The following is a 17,088-nucleotide window of genomic DNA, read 5'->3' as shown; positions in this document are numbered from 1 at the left end:
AAAGATAAATAACTGAAGATCAAAACTTACCATTTCTTGATTTTTACTTATCATTTTAAATGAGACATTTTGATGCCAGTCCCAAACAGGACTGCAGTTACTATTTACAACATTTGTGTAAAAAGATTCTTCATTATTTATATTAAATGTTACATAAGGTGAAGGAGAAATACTAATCCTGAAAAACAAGGAGAAAATTTAACTATCATATAAAATAAACTTTAAAAATACATTAAAATTAAAAAGTTATTTGAATATCAATAAAATACAGTAGAAAATTTAATAATTATGTTTAAGAAACGGTTAAAGTTTACCTAGGGAACCCCAATGGCTGCGCTTCCGGTAATCTCGACAGCATGTGATACTGGAAATTCATTGTAGGTGGTGCAATTTTCAAATTACACTATCGTATGTAAATTTCTTTTTTTTGCGTGGCAGTAAGACTCCTGTGTGTGTTATTTTGACTAGTTAAACATTTATGAAGAAAAAGTGTTACTTTCTGTTATTTTTAATAGTAAATAGGTAAGTTTCTATTCGTTCTAGTTCTAATGTTGAAATGTGAAGCAAATTTAATAACTTTCTCATAATAATATCTGTTCATAGAAGTATTTTTTTGTGAGATAATGGCTACCGCTGACATTAATTTGGAAAAATTTTGGAATAATTGTACCTCTGGACAATTCTCTCGATTAACACGTTAACTGCCACCTGTAATATGATATTTTCCGTTTTTTCAGGCCCCAACGAGAAAATTTGATATTTAATATTTTATTATGATATAAATAGAAGGGTCATTATATAACAGTCGGTAGGGTGAAGATAAAAAAAATATATCAATGATGACTGGCCTTCGTATGGCCTGAAACCAGAGACTATAAGACCACAAAATATTTAATATTAATTACTTTATATGTAAGAAAAGAGAATAATTAAACTAGTTTTCAATATTTTTTCCATTTTTTAACTATTCACTATTAAAAAAACACTATTAGATATAAAATAGCTTTCTATTTTAAAAAAAAACTACGACAGCCAGCCATCGGACCACTTTGTGAGGCCATACGACGGCTGGCGGTCGGACCAACTTTATAGACGTCCATGAGAGGCCACCACTAGGATGTAAAACAACATCTTACGAAGCCAGGATAATTTAACCTTGAGTGAAACTACATTGGTTATAGCCACGACGGGCGGTCGGATGGCTCTGTACGGCCCTAATTAGTACGACCGCCGGCGCGTCAAATGGCAGTTAACGTGTTAATATACTCTGGATTCGATGATTTAGCGATAGATAAGAAAATACAGAGTGATGTGAAATTTGCAATATTCTTGAATTTGCAACATGTAGAAGAAGAATTGTCCAAACCCTATTTGTATTCTTTTATGTATAAAAAATATCACAAATGGCAATTGAAATCAGCAGGAGAACGTTTTGAAATTTGGTTAATGTTACCTTAGGTGCCAAGATGGTGGTTCGTCTGATTCCAGCAAGGAAACAGTGGGACACATGTTCTAACCTAACCTAACCTATTCTAATAATTTGATTGCTAATAATTATGGTAATTTATTAGAATAGGTTAGGTTAGGTTAGAACATGCGTCCCCACTGTTTCCTTGCTGGAATCAGAGACGAGCTGCCATCTTGACACCTAAGGTAACATTAACCTCAAATTTTTATAAAACATTTGAGCTTTATTTATCTCGGGTCTGGAATTGAGCTGAAATGGAAAGAACCGGAGTCTGTTCCAGCTGCTCCACAAAGAGATGAGTGTAAGAAGGTAAAAAAACAAAAGTAGATTCATGTGTTGAAATTAAAAAAACATGTAAAAATATCATGTAAAAAGAGAAAAATTAGTGATAAGGATCGTAAATCCAATAAAAGTGAGAAAAAACGAAAAGGAAATGTAAAAAAGCGTCAAAGCAATGAGTAAAGATTTGTTTTATTTTATAGTTAGTGAAACTTGTAAAATAATCTTGAAACATTTATTATTTACTAATGTAATAATTATTTTTTCAATAAATTCTAAATACTAACTAATTTCCATAAGTTTTTGAACATAGTACGCGTGTGTAGTACAGTAAACAAAATGGCAACCAGAAGCACGGCCATTGCAGTTCCCTAGGTAAACTTTAACCTAAGAAACATATTTCTTACATGCTAAACAATTATCATATTCTTACAATAGCAATATTACAGTAAAAATATTTCACACTAGCTTTAGAAAATACAAAATACAGTAAAACAAAGTTGACAATCTCATTAAGATAACTTTAAAATGTTTCAAATTGACGAATTTAAAATATTCAATTACGAATGCTTTTATATATATAAAAAAAAATTGTTTCTATATTTTCAAATTAGATTTTCTTTAATTTTTATAATATTAAAGTAAATTTTGTAAACAGTAAATAAAAAAATGACAAAACTGTACGTATTTTTTCAAATTATTAATAAGGATGCTGGTCTTCTTACAACAATATACCATATATTCTTATCGATGAGATAATATCTATGTTATTTAAATGAAGGATTAATTATGAGCTATAATATATTCAATATTTAATAATATTACAATTTAAATTTTGAACATATTAGTCAAAAAAAGAGAAACAAATGATGTTAATATGTATAATATAATTTACCTTTCTTTATTCATTACCATAGGCAAATGGAGAGCTCTTTCTATAAAGATGTGTGTATAAAATACAAAATCATTGTTTTTACTAAAGAATGGCATATCTGAAATTCTGGAGTTTATGTCAGAATAATTGTGTTTTGCTATTAAATTTTTACTGTACGTTTTATTCGACACTGAGGCATCTTTTTCCGGTTTCTCCATTATACATTCGTTATTTTTTGGTAATTTAGTTACTACATCATTTTTTCCATTCACTTCTAATGATTTTTCTAGACTTGGATCTTCTAAAATTTCAATTAAATCCAACTGAACTGAATGATCGGCTTCCAATGCAGAATGAATTGATGTATTATTTGTCTTATTAGAATTAATATGATCATTTTCGGTAAATCTTGACTCCTTCAAGTAAAAATACATTAAGATTTTAGTAAACTATTTATTTCAATTAAGTATCTAAAAAAAAAAAAAACTTTTAAATAGTAAAATATTTACCATATTAGCATCTCCTTTCCAATATTTAAGATTAATTTTTATGTGATCAACTTTTAATCTTGTAGAATTTGTAAAATTTGTTTGAAAAGGTAATTTGTAAGTTTTATAAATTGGTTTCTCAGAATCAGTTGTATCAGTTTGGATAAAACTGCATACATCATTTAATAATAAATAAGTCTGTAAATATAATAAAAGTGATATTTAAAATTCAAAATTTAAATATATTCTCCATTTTTACATATTAAAATAGATTCAAAACTTTTTATTGTTTTATTATTGTTGTTATTTTATTTGTAAACTATTATTGATATGTATTTTTACATGTATTAATTAAAAATTAATTTTATAAACTTATAATGATATTTAATGATGGTATCCTTTAATCCAAAAGACATAATAAATTTTTAAAACCTGTAAAATTAAACAGATATGCTATAATTTACATTAATGATCTAAAGCATAATAAAAAATTGGTCAGTATAGGCCATTGGCAAATAAAAAGCAGATTAAAGAAGAATGTAAAAGAAAAGCCTTGTGTCAATTATACTTCAATTCATTGTGTGATATAAACAAAATAGAAAGGCAGACATGGTTTCAAATTAGGAAAACAATATTTTAAAAATAATAAACATAAACTGTTGTATTTACAGTAATGTTAATTAAGTAAATTAAATTACTTACTGATGCAAGTAATTCAATCCTTTGATACGGATTATAAAAACTCCCCCATAACTTGACAGGAAGTTGTTTCATTAAAGTACTATCTTCATTTTTCTGTGATGTAAATTCTATTTATTCAAAATTGTAAAATGAATAAGTTTGTTGTTTAAAGATAACATATTTAAATGTTAAATAAGCAAAATAAAATGTTTATGCTAAAATTAATGTAAAAAAAAAACAAAATTCTTATTGTATTAATCTTCTACAGCAATTTATGAGTAATTATTCCTAAATTTCCAAACAAATAAGTAATATATATATATATTACTTAGGAATATATTATTTAGGAATAATTACTCATAAATTGCTGTAGAAGATTAATACTCTGTAGTTTACTCTGCAGAAGATTTATTTATGATATATATATATCATAAATAAATCTTCTGCAGAGTAAACTACTATAACATTACCATTTTAAACAATCTGCCTCTATTCAAGATTAAATAGAATTAATTTGTATTAAAATAAAGTTCAATATCAAATTAAATTAAATTTTTGAAATCCATCAAAATATAGGTACAGTTGTCCCTTGATAATCCGACAGGTATGGGACCAAAGGGGTGTCAGATTACCAAAAGTGTCCGGATTACCAAAAGTGATTACATGTTTGGCATTGTTTTGCTAGCAGTAGCCTATGATATTCCTACACGTTATGAGTAAAATGCTGCCTAGGTGAATATGGAAATGAAACACCCATTTCGGGTTAACTAAAACATGTTTATTAAAAGAAATATGGAAGCCAATAAATGTACATACAGTATGTATAGGCATAAATAATACTGTACGTACAAATATTTATAAACATTATAACTAAATGCTACAATGTAGGTAGATTAATTATGTACTGTACATATGTAAATATGTACAGTACGTACTGTGCTCACACTTTGAAGACAGGATCGTATGGTGACCTTGATGGGAGGTGCGTCAGACTACTGAGCATGTTAGATTACAAAACGTCGGACTATCAAGGGACAACTGTATTAAAGGTATTTATGACATTACAAACTATCTAATATAAAGTTATAAATTTAAATATTACAGATCAATATAATATGTAAAAAAATTTAAAATCATTATCTATCTGATTTATCTCAAAGTAAAAACAAAAAAATGTAATGTTTTTATTTTTAATAAATCAACAGAAGTTTCTATGTAAAACAAAAACAAATTTTGATTTCACTATCTTTAATAATAATTTTCTTACAAGTCACTAGTTTATTTAGGACTTTTGAGTAATCTTTAAGTGGCAGATTTATTAATAAACAAACAAATTTGCCATGTAAATAGTAATACAGTAGAAATGTTAGAATGTAAATTTTACGTACAAAAAGCAAAAAGAAGCAGAACAAAAGTTTTGTGTAAGATTTGAATTAATGGCACAAAGATTCATCTTGAATGGTAAAAATTAATTCAGTAAGTACCCAAGGTACAGATTTATTTCTTAGTTTGGATAAGCATATATTACCAACAGCATAACATAAAATTTACTAAATTTCTCTCTTGAATAAATTTGTTCTGCACTTTAATTACACACAATTTCACATTTTTATTGTTGCTATTTCAGAAATAGAATCTAAAATTTTTAAATTACGAAATCATTCAAAATTTCAATTTTTAAAATTATTTAAATTTAATTTCTATCCTAAAAAACTATAACTGAATTTACATAATATGTATACAAAAAATAAATTTTAAATAAACAAATAAACATTTATTTTTTTTGTATTGAATATTATGTAAATTCACTTATATTGTTTTTAATTTAATAATAATAATAATAAAATAAATTACTATTATATCATATTATATTATTCATAAATATCAGTTCATTTGATTTTGCTGAATGATGAACATTAAAAAACTCAATTCACGAATTAATTCTATATTCTTAATAATAAGTTTTTTGCTGTATCATAATCTACATTAAAAATAAATTCTATGCAAAAATTCTGTTATTGAATGCAAAACAAGAAAAATTAATTTCTCTATTATAAATATTATTACTAGAAAATTATAATTGTGACATGTTCATCAGTTAAAATTAGCAAACAATATACAAAACTGAAAGCTTTGAATTTTATATATAATTCAATGAAATTCAAATTATTTATAATAAAATTAACTATAAGTCTATTGACGTATAGAAAAAGCTAATAAACGTCATAAGTTATACAAAATAGCTCTCAATAAACTTAACAGGAACTTTTAATAGAGCCTATCTTAATGTAATATAATACAATATTTTTTCTGAACTCCACTGTTATGAGATATGAAGTAAATTTTCATTATACAAGACTGAAAATTTATTTTAATTAATAGTCAACTAAAGAATTATGATAAATCTTATTAAATAAACTGACCTTTTAACAATATATTACATATATTTTCATTTTCCTTTAAAATATAAGTATGTTTCATTTTATGCTGAAATGCTAAATTAGGTATAAGTAGTTGTATATCACTCTTAAACAAACAAATTTCCACATTATCTGTAAATCAAAATTAAATATTATACAGTATTCTGAAAAATTATTTACTATATATAATTATAAAAATTTTAAATTATTAAACAATCACTATATTAAATGTTTATAATATTTAAATGTGTACCTTTGTACTGAGATGGAAAACAATAAGTCATATAACATTCAGCTTCACCCCAAATCAAGTCTTTATTTATTTCTAAATCACCTAGACTTTCAATTGAGAATTCAATAAAATGCTTGACTTCTGTTGACAAAAGAAAAAAATAAGTTATATAAATATTTATAAAAATCTTTAAAATTCAGCTGAGAAACAAAAGTTCAATTAATTAAATTAAAAACAGTCAATTTTTCCGGTCTGGTGAAGTTTTTTATTTATATTTAAAGAAAATACTTTATAACTTAAGTTTAGAAAAATATATATCTTAACTTAAATTTATTCTATATTACATTTATTACTTACATAAATTTTATAATGAAAACTTAGCTTTCGGTAAATTTGGTAAATTTATATATTTTTAAAACAATTCTTCTACCATTTATTAAATAAAGTATTACAGTAGAGCATTGATTAACCAACCACGTTCTAGTCGGCAAATTCAAATGTCCACTAGTGATGTGGTGCTACAATATTTGGTTATGTCTTGGCTACTTTAATATTATTTTTGTTAAATTTTTGCATGTTTTAGCTGGCAGCACTGGCTCGACCATGAAAGGGAGGCTAGTATTTAAACCAGACCTAATACACTATACTAATAATGTATTTTTTCATACTTTTCGGTTATCCGACTTTTCAGTTATCCGACCAACCCCAGTCCCCAATTAAGTCGGATAATCGATGCTCTACTGTATTTAAAAAATATATAAATTTACTAAATTTATTGAAAGCTAAGTTTTCATTATAAAAATAGGATAAAATAATTAAAATTTTTCCGAATAATAGAAATAATAATAATAAGAAATTTAAGTTAAGATGTATATTTTTCTAAACTAAGTTATAAAGTGTTTTCTTTAAATATAAATAACTAAATTTTAAAATAAACAAAAAATTTGTCTGAATAGAAAAATTGAAAAGCTGCCTTTAATTTAATTAACTGAATTTTTGCTTCTTAATTGAATTTTAAAGATTTTTATATTTATTATTTTAAAAAATTTTATTTTTTGATTGAACTAAAGAAATCACCTTTACTATTAGACTTATGAAGTTTCCCATTTAATCCTATTTTTTCTTTATTAACTGTATTTTTAAATTCTGTCATGATTTCATTTTTATTTTCAGATTCTATTTGTGAATATTTTTCAATTGCATTTTCAATCTGTAAAAAAACAATGTTTTTACTAAAATATCTTAAATATTTATACTGTCTTATTTAGATTTCACATAAAACTGTAGGATTTCTAATTTAACTCGGATTATTTTTTAATTGATAAAAATTAGATTATTTGAGAATCAAATAAAAATTACTAAATTTAAATTACATATGATTAGAATTAACTAATATTTTAGCACACTAGAAATATATTAAACTTAAAAATTATTAGAAAAACTTGCATTTTTAAATAAAATTATTATTTAATTGAAATAAAATGAATATATTGATGTCATTATTACATAAATCAGAAAATTTAATAACTGTTAATAAAATATTTTCCCTTCTCTTATTTTTCCAATCAATCAGATTATAATAAACTAAGAAAGCCTATAACCTATTTAGAAAATTATGTGGAAAAAATAGTTAAGATACACAATGATAGTAATGTGTATCTTTTTGTTCTGATTTCTGGTCAAATGTTGTTATTCAATAGTTTCTAGTAAAAAAAAACTCATTAATAATGTACAGAATTTTAATGTTTATAATAGCATATCAGAAGTATCTAAATTTTAAAATTATTATTATAAAATTTAAAGCAGTTTTTAATTAGATTATAAGTAATAGTCTGAAGAAGAAGCAAAGAAATTTCAGAAACATGAACTAAATTTGATCTTTAACTACTTCACATAAAATTTCTAATATAAATAACTCAAAATAAATAGTAAACTTTACCTGCACTAATGTTCCTAATGCAAACAAAATATTTAATTCACCATTGCAGAGGTTTGTAATAGGATGTACAACAGGAGTATAGCCAGAAGTAGAAATGACTGGAAACTAAAAATATAAAATAAATTATTAATAAGTTTTATAAATTTATTATTATATCAATTCTAACATTAAATATATTGAAATATAATAATACACTGTATACCATTCTACAAACCTTAGATAGCAAATGACTTTTGGCTAATGTTGAATTATTGAACACTAAATAGAAACAATGTAATGGAAGTTTACACAGTCCTCTTAATTTCTACAGGGAAAAAAATATACATATATATGTTAACAATCGAATTTAGATAAAAATATAACAAACAAAGATTACTGTACCCTTTCACTATAACCTTACTTTTTGTTCTGATTTCTGGTCACTTCTTTCCCAAATTTCAATTACCATTATATTATTATTAGTGCTCTGAAGTAAATCATCATTTAGTAGAACTGGAAAAATCTAAAATTGAATTTGATGATTATAATAATTAAATGCAATATTTTATCATTTATTTTATATAATAATAATTACAATATATTATTACATAATATAACAAAAATGAATAATTTATTTTGTAATTTAGTTTAAGGTCAAAAAAAGTATTTTAAGTAAGTTTTTAAGCCATTTTGTTCTGTTTATAAGTAAAAGATTATTTTGCATAACCTATTAGTTTTATATTCAAAATTTTATTACACTTTTTACTTTTGAATCTCATTACCATACTTCTAATTAAGAAATTTCATTATTTTATTCCAGCTTTCAGCTATTTTCTTAGTATAATTTTAATATGTTAAAAAATATAAAAATAAAAAACAATTTTTACTTTAATGTACAGTATTTGTTTCCTGAACAGGTTAAAGTAATCTGTGTAGAAAAATAAGACTAAAATATAAAAATTTGCATTTCCAAAAATTAATTTCAGTTTTTAAGCAGTCTAACATGTCTTCTGTTAAAAATATTGTATAAATATAAAATGTCTGCAAGCTTACATATAGTACTAATATTTCAATCAAAATAAAATGTATACCTGAGTAAAACAAAACTGTGGTTGTTCAGGATCATATAAAATATCTCTAAAAAATCCACTCTTGCTGAAGAATAGTCGAAAAACTACATGCAACCATTTTTTCTTTCCAAAATTTCTTCCATCACTTATTTGAAGTAAACAATAGAGAACATCATTCTAAAATAATGAAGAAATATCTATAGTATATCTCAAAAATTTGTCAAACTATTAAAATTATATATATATACAGGTCTTCCTTGACTAACATGGTTAATTAATCCCCCAATGCTACCACATATGTCAAAATTGCATTAATCAAATACCAAGGTATGTCTGTATTTGATTAATGCAATTTTAATATACCCGTTCCTACCTGCTAGAACAAATTTTCAGTTAATAGCAAATATTTCTATTTTAATAAACAAAAATAGCAAATTCACCAACACTTTATTTGCTGATAAAAACTTAGCTATGTTAAGTAAAGACAGCTGTTAAAGCCACATTAATTAAAATTTCTGCCACACACAAAAAGGGATTGCTGCAATTAATTTCATGCATTAATCAAATCCTGTATTAAGCAAGGATACCTGTATGTACACACACACACACACACACACACACACCACAACACACACAATCAAATGAACAGCTGGATTCATTCTATCGTAAGGTTAATAATTACTAAGCAATTTGAATTTGGCAAAAGGCTTATTTAGTAATTATTTCACCTTATAGCCCAATAAAGAAGCTAGTTGTTTGTTTGATATTTGTAAAACTATGGAGTTAGTTGTATTTATATATATATTCACACATATACAATGTGTTTCAAAAATAATATCAATAGTCTAAGAGGTAACACAGAACATTATTGAGTAAAAACAATTTCTGAACTTGGTATCATTTCTGAGTTTTATGAAAATTAAGTTTCTTCTCTAGAAAATCTTTTAAAAGACAATAGAGTGTATAGAGAATGTAGTGTATAAAGAAATTTTATAAAAAAAGATTTTATTATTATTTTAAAGGCCTAAATCTGTTTTTGTGTATGTAAGTGAATTTTCTATAACTCCTACTTTTTTTGTCCACTTCAGATGAAATTTGGTTTTGTTGCTCTTTATGTTACAACAGATAGTATAAACTACTTAATTTGTAGAAATATTTACAACTCTTAAATTTCTTGAAATCTCTACTCTTCTCAATCTTTAATCTCTACTTTCTCATAAAAACTATGCTTGATGGAAGAATTTCTAGTATGATATAATATTTAATTACTATCAATGTAATGTAACAAATAATGTAGCCATCACATAAAATTTCAGTGCATCATCATATTGTAGGAAGACAAATTTGGCTTACTATATATTTAGAATAAATATATAAAAATGTAATAAATTTGCTTTCTGGATTATCAGTGACATTATCATTTTCCAAAACAAATTTTTGAATCAGGTTTTAATCTAATTAATAATGATTTGAACATACTTAAGTAGGCATTATATAATAAAAGTAATATGATGACTAAGAGTAAATAAATTATTATATAATAAAAAAAATATAAAAGTAACAAAGTTGCTATTTATTTGAAAGAATGTACTACTTTAATATGAACTTTAACATTTGAATACTGTACTAATTAAAATGAAATGTTACTACAATACATTTCATTTTAAATAAAAAACAATTTAATATAAAATTGAAATAAAAAAAATACCTTTTCCTTTGTATTATGAATTTAAAGAAAATATAAAACAACAAATAAATTTTTTATAAATTAATAAAGTAAAATACATAAAGTTATTTGTGTTTTATTTAAGGAAGACCTTAATATTAAAATAAAATTATTTTTCAAAACAACAGGGCATTTCATAACTATAAAAATTATATTAATAATTTTGTTATATTTGCTATTGAAGGAAATTAAGTTTTAAAGAATAACACAATATGACATGTATTGAAAGTAAGTTTAATTCATTCAAAAACATAGAAAAATTAAATAGTAATTATTAAAGTAAAAAACATACTAAAGTTAAAATATTAACAATATTTCTAATAATTTCAAAAGTATAGAAAACTCACTATAATAAGATTTTTGTAGAAATCAGGACTATCTTCTGATATATCTTTAGATTTAGATACATCATCAATGTTATTTGTATGAGTCTCTCGGCAAACATCATTCTTACCAGATTCCGTTTCATCATTCTTTGAAATGTCTGTAATTTCATTTTCATTAAATTGTGTTTTACTTAAAGTTTTAGATGATGTTGAACTTTCAGAGTGATGTACATTTATCCTCGATGTAATCAAAGATACTTCTACCTAGGTGGAGATACATAAATTAAATCTTTTATGTATATACTACACATCAAATCTGCAATGAGTTTTTAAGAAATCTTTATTAAAAGTGTTTACAAAATTATTTAATATTATTTTAAAAATTTAATAATTTGTATAATCTATTTCTGAATTAATGTCCAAGGTGTCTGAATGTACAACAATGAGATTACGTTGATTATGACAAAATAAAAAAAAACAGAAAACTGAATGTGACTTCTTAAAGTTCTATGTGTTTCAATTTTGATGTTAAACAAAGATTAGTTTTGAGTTAAACAATTTTAAATATTTTAAAAATATTTTTTACTTGTCAAAAGAATTTAAAATAGAAAATATATTTTAAAATTTTGTATACAATTCTCTTTGTATCACTTTTATCATTTAAATCAAACAATTGGCCATTAATTTTCCGATAGATTTTAAGGAAGTAAAAAACATGTATTCTACTCACTTCTAAAATTGATTCATTTGAATATTTCTCATTGACAGTTTTCTCTGATGTATTTTTAGTAGTATCCTTAAGTGATAATGAACACACTGTACACATAGATCGAGCAGAAATTATGTCCTTAATTTTTGATCCCACCAGTACCTAAATTTACAATCTTAAGAAAAAAGAATTATATTGTTTAAATATTAAATAAATAAATCAATTTTGCTAAATTAATTACAAATCTAGCATTTTTATTTTGTTTTCACAATTTTAACTAGCACTTTTCTTAATCATTATTTTATTTTTATTATATATTAATATTTAAATATCTATTATTTAGCTATAATTAATATCTATAAATAATTATTATTAAAAATATAATTGATTAAAGATTACATGCAAAACACTTTTATAAAAGCAAATAAATATAGAAATAAAAAATAGCCTTACATTCAAATAGAATAATAAATACATGAAAAAAACCAAGAATAAAGAAAACAATAATTTAAAATAAACCTAAAAAATATTCATTCTATATAACTAGTCAACTCCTTGAGATGATTAACAAGACTGTATATAGTTTAAGAGTCAAATTTACTCGGAATTAATTGTTATACGGTCATCTAAAATAATTATATAATAAAAATATTCCCTTAATTAATTGTCTAATAAATCTACATTCTATTCTTAAACTCTCTGATATTTCTATATATAAGAAATTTTTTAATATATTAATGAGTTCTGTTTTATATGCAAGTACAATTTGAAAACTGGATTTTTTTCATTGAATGTTATCAAATAACTTTTTTAAGATTATTTAGACTTAGAAGGAATGTATTAGGATATGCAATTTGCCAAGAAATAAACAAATATTGGATTCTCCCATAAGCAATTAATAAAAGTTTACTATCAAGTCTTAAAAAGTGAACATAATAATATATAACTTATTTTAAATCATACATAAACACTAAGTAAACAAGAGATTTCAATAAACAGTTAGATAAAAAAATTCGAACAAATGTTGAACTCATTTGGAATATCTAAACTGCTGCTATAAATCTAGAACAATTTAGTTATGAATATTCATAATTAATGGAGTCATCCTTTTCAGTTAAAGTTTAAATTAGTCTTAAAACAACACGAATATTTTTGAGATTAACTGTCGTCTTCAGATCATTTATCAAAAAGACATTTGTAAAAATTAATTGAATTAGAGTTTCTATATCTTGGAACATAATTATGATTTATTAATGACATAGAAATACTTACAATTATAAAAGTAGAATATCTTTAACTGTAGTTTTAGAATTATAAGAAATGATGGATTTATTCAGTTTTTTAAAACTTCTTTCTTTGAAAAACAATCTGAAGATGCAATTCAGTCTCAAAAATGTTTGTGAAATTGTCTTCGACAAATTATGTTTTTTAGTAATTTATTTTTACTTAAATTTGTCCTACGTAAATATTCGAAATAAAATATTAAATACAGAAATGAAAATAAAAAAATAAACATAAAATATGCTTAAAAGTTATAATAATAGCTTATAGTATTACATTTTAATTAAATCATATATTTATATTAAAGTTTACATCAATAATATTTGTTATAAAAAAGTTTACAATTACAGTTAAACCTGTTTTTATGTGGTCTTTTTTTGTGTGATTTTTTATTTGTGTGTTTTTTTAATGCGATTCTTTATTTGTGCGGTATAGTTGGCGACTAGTCTCGTGCGATTTGTCATGTCTCACGTTGACTTATTATAGCTAAATAAACTTATTATAGCATAAATAAACTTATTATAGTAATACAGTAGAACATCGGTTATCCGACCCGCGATTAAACGACTTGTCAGTTAACCGACCGTGTTCTAGTCGGCAAATTCAAATGTCCACTAGCGATGTGGCACTACAATATTTGGTTATGTCTTGGCTACTTTAATATTATTTTTGTTAAATTTTTGCATCTTTTAGCTGGCAGCACTGGCTCAACCATGAGAGGGAGGCCAGTATTTAAACCAGGCCTAATACACTATACTAATAATGTATTTTTTCATACTTTTCGGTTATCCGACTTTTCAGTTATCCGACCAACCCCAGTCCCCAATTAAGTTGGATAATTGATGCGCTACTGTATTATTGCATGAATATGCAAAAAATGAAATAATTTATTTTTTAAGTCCTGGACCACCTGGACAAAAATATGTAAAACAGATGATAGACGAGACGATGCAGTCAAGTGCTGACATCTGTTGTCAATAAATTCTACGTCTGTTTTAATTACGTTAATTAAACCTTCAAAGTGCTTTCACATTCCTGGACCATTAAGATTAGATTCATTTCAAAGCGTAAATTGAAGATAAATGTACTGTATTATTTACGTATTTTCTAAATCAGATTCCAAAAGGTTTGGTGAGATTCCAAGTAGCTGCCAAGCCTTGTCATGATTTTGTTTAAAAAAGCAATTCCTAGTTATTTCGTACAGTTTTGAGTTATTTTCTATGTGAGACTTTTTTTATGCGGTCCCTATTGACCACATAAAAAAAATATTTTTTTAATTGTGTTGCAAAAACTATTTTTTATAGCCACTCGTGAAGTTTCGTGCGATTTTTTTTATGCGTTTTTTTTTTATGTGGTCCCTATCCACCGCATAAAAACAGGTTTGACTGTATTTTTAATTAACTTATTTATATTTAATAATGCATACTAATAAAAATAAATTCTTTAATAAATGTTTATAACATTTATTTACTCACCTTATGTATATCATGCATTCTTGCTTTTGCAGTAAAAATTAGTTCTTTTGACAGTAATTCTTTAACTGGTATATTTTTTTTACAGGTTATATTTACTTCTTGATTAAATATGACAACTAAAATAATTAAAATTAAGATAAATTTGAAAATAATATTTTAAGTTAAAACAAAATTAAATTAAAATACAGTCAACTCCGCATAAGTCGACACCCAGATAACTCGACACTGTAGGTTAATTAGTCAGTTTTCTGTGGTCCCGGCAGACTTACATAGCCAATAATGTTATTAATGTTAAAAAACTCTGTTTACTCGACATCGTTTAACTCGTCACCACTGGATAAATCAACATACTTTTTCTGTTTCACACTTTTTAGACGTCTGATAAGTCAACTGCTCTCCTGAAAAAATGAGTTCACACCATACAATAAACTGTGTGGTGTGAACTAATTTTTCAGGGGGGGAGTTGACTTATCAGAATTATAAGTTTAATAATTTTAAAAAAACTCTTGTGAATTCCTACTTAACATATGTATTACTCCCTGCAACATGGAAATTTTCCATTTTTGCTAATAAAGTTTATAATAATAATAATAATTGTAAGCTTTTTCTCGGCTTCAGTCATATCAACAAATTCATCCTCTTCAAATGACTATATAGATGATTTCATATTGTAATAATTCTTTATTTATTTAGGAAAATAAATGAAATTTTTATTTCATGTAAAAGATAATTTCTTAAATTGACATCCATTAGATTTAACCAAAATATTATATGACTATGTTGTTAAATTTAAAAAATTTTATTTTATTTATTTTAATGATTTTCACTAACAACTTTCCTATATTTTATTGATTTTAAAAATTAATCTGTTATTCGTATATTTACAAAAATTTATAATTCTTTCACAGTTAAAATTCCATTATTAGAAATTATACGTTCAAGGTCTACAATGTTTATTCAGCCACAGAAAGAATGAAGTGAAGAACCTCATTAAAATTTATTAAATGTCTTTTCTGTCTGTTTTGTTTTTTCTTTTTTTCTAAATTTTTAAGCAAATATAAGGTAGAAAATTTTGAATACAAAAGTAAAGATATTTTTATGTTAGAAATAAGCTAAAACTATAACATAGTGTTCTTTTGTACTTTTATGATGTAATGTGGCAAAATTTACATATAATTCAACCAAACTAACTTTTTGGAAGTTTGGGAATGAAGATGCATGTCTACTATTTTCTATTTTAAAATTTTACAAGATACATTTAAAAAATTCCAAAAATTATATTTCAATTATTATCATTTGTAACAATAAACAAAATTTCTCTTTGTTTACTTATAAAAATTATTTTCTAGAAATTTATAATTTTATATTTTCAGAATATACTTTAATATTAAAATATAAATAATTTGTAGTTTTAAAACAGATTTGTAAAATGTTTTCTAAAATTTTTATACAAAGTAAATCTTAAATGCTGTTAATTTATATAAAACTAATGTTATTGAAAGTTAAATTATGTTAGAACACACAACATTTACAACAACATATAAATTATTATATATTATACTTTTTACACAGTTATAGTTGATATAAACAAATTAGTTAAGAATAATATATAATATTTTAAATAATATGTTTCGACTAGTTAGAAAAAGTTATAATAATAATAATACAGTCTAACTCGGTTATAACGTCATCGGATGTAACGACGACCCTAATGTAACGTTAAATTTTTATTGGTCCCACGAGTTTACTATACTAGATAATGTTAAAAAACCCACTTGTAATGACATAAAACCCTGTTTTAACGTCATATTTCGAGCACTCCCAAATTTACAAAATTAGATTACAAATTTTATTTCACAAAGAAAATACTATGTGTTTAGTCCTAGGGTCAGAGTCCACTTCCTAGAACGACTGTGGGTGGTACTCTCACCACCTGACTTTGGTGGGGTGAGGTTCGCCACACTTTTAACGACGTGATGATCGGTTATTATGTACTCATTTTTAAATTACTTTATGCTAAATTGTTAAATATTCTATTATTTTTAATATAACATATTACATCAAATAGTTTATAAAGAAATAATTGAATTATTTTTAATTGGCACACATTAGTTTAACCTTTTGTTCCCTTTTGATTCGAC

At 24.3% G+C, this 17,088-nt stretch overlaps 1 protein-coding gene across 1 annotated transcript in view; it reads right to left on the bottom strand.

The window, feature by feature from the left end:
* The window catches only part of LOC136975558 (uncharacterized), a 54,292-nt gene that overhangs the window by 36,781 nt on the left and 423 nt on the right, over nucleotides 1-17,088 (bottom strand). The window contains exons 2-15 of the mRNA XM_067270636.1: nucleotides 14,948-15,063; nucleotides 12,213-12,366; nucleotides 11,504-11,746; nucleotides 9,452-9,607; nucleotides 8,782-8,883; nucleotides 8,596-8,685; nucleotides 8,382-8,486; nucleotides 7,520-7,652; nucleotides 6,464-6,583; nucleotides 6,214-6,342; nucleotides 3,812-3,918; nucleotides 3,131-3,307; nucleotides 2,643-3,037; nucleotides 31-178 (exon numbers count right to left, since the gene is read on the bottom strand). Coding sequence (XP_067126737.1) covers nucleotides 31-178; nucleotides 2,643-3,037; nucleotides 3,131-3,307; nucleotides 3,812-3,918; nucleotides 6,214-6,342; nucleotides 6,464-6,583; nucleotides 7,520-7,652; nucleotides 8,382-8,486; nucleotides 8,596-8,685; nucleotides 8,782-8,883; nucleotides 9,452-9,607; nucleotides 11,504-11,746; nucleotides 12,213-12,308 — 2,001 coding nt within the window. The 5' untranslated portion in view covers nucleotides 12,309-12,366; nucleotides 14,948-15,063. The remainder of the gene's footprint in view (nucleotides 1-30; nucleotides 179-2,642; nucleotides 3,038-3,130; nucleotides 3,308-3,811; nucleotides 3,919-6,213; nucleotides 6,343-6,463; nucleotides 6,584-7,519; nucleotides 7,653-8,381; nucleotides 8,487-8,595; nucleotides 8,686-8,781; nucleotides 8,884-9,451; nucleotides 9,608-11,503; nucleotides 11,747-12,212; nucleotides 12,367-14,947; nucleotides 15,064-17,088) is intronic.

The sequence above is a fragment of the Centruroides vittatus genome, unplaced genomic scaffold, assembly GCF_030686945.1.
Source record: "Centruroides vittatus isolate TY-2023 unplaced genomic scaffold, ASM3068694v2 contig_375, whole genome shotgun sequence".
Classification (NCBI taxonomy): Eukaryota; Metazoa; Arthropoda; class Arachnida; order Scorpiones; family Buthidae; genus Centruroides; species Centruroides vittatus.
This window is presented reverse-complemented; position numbering and strand designations above follow the sequence as displayed.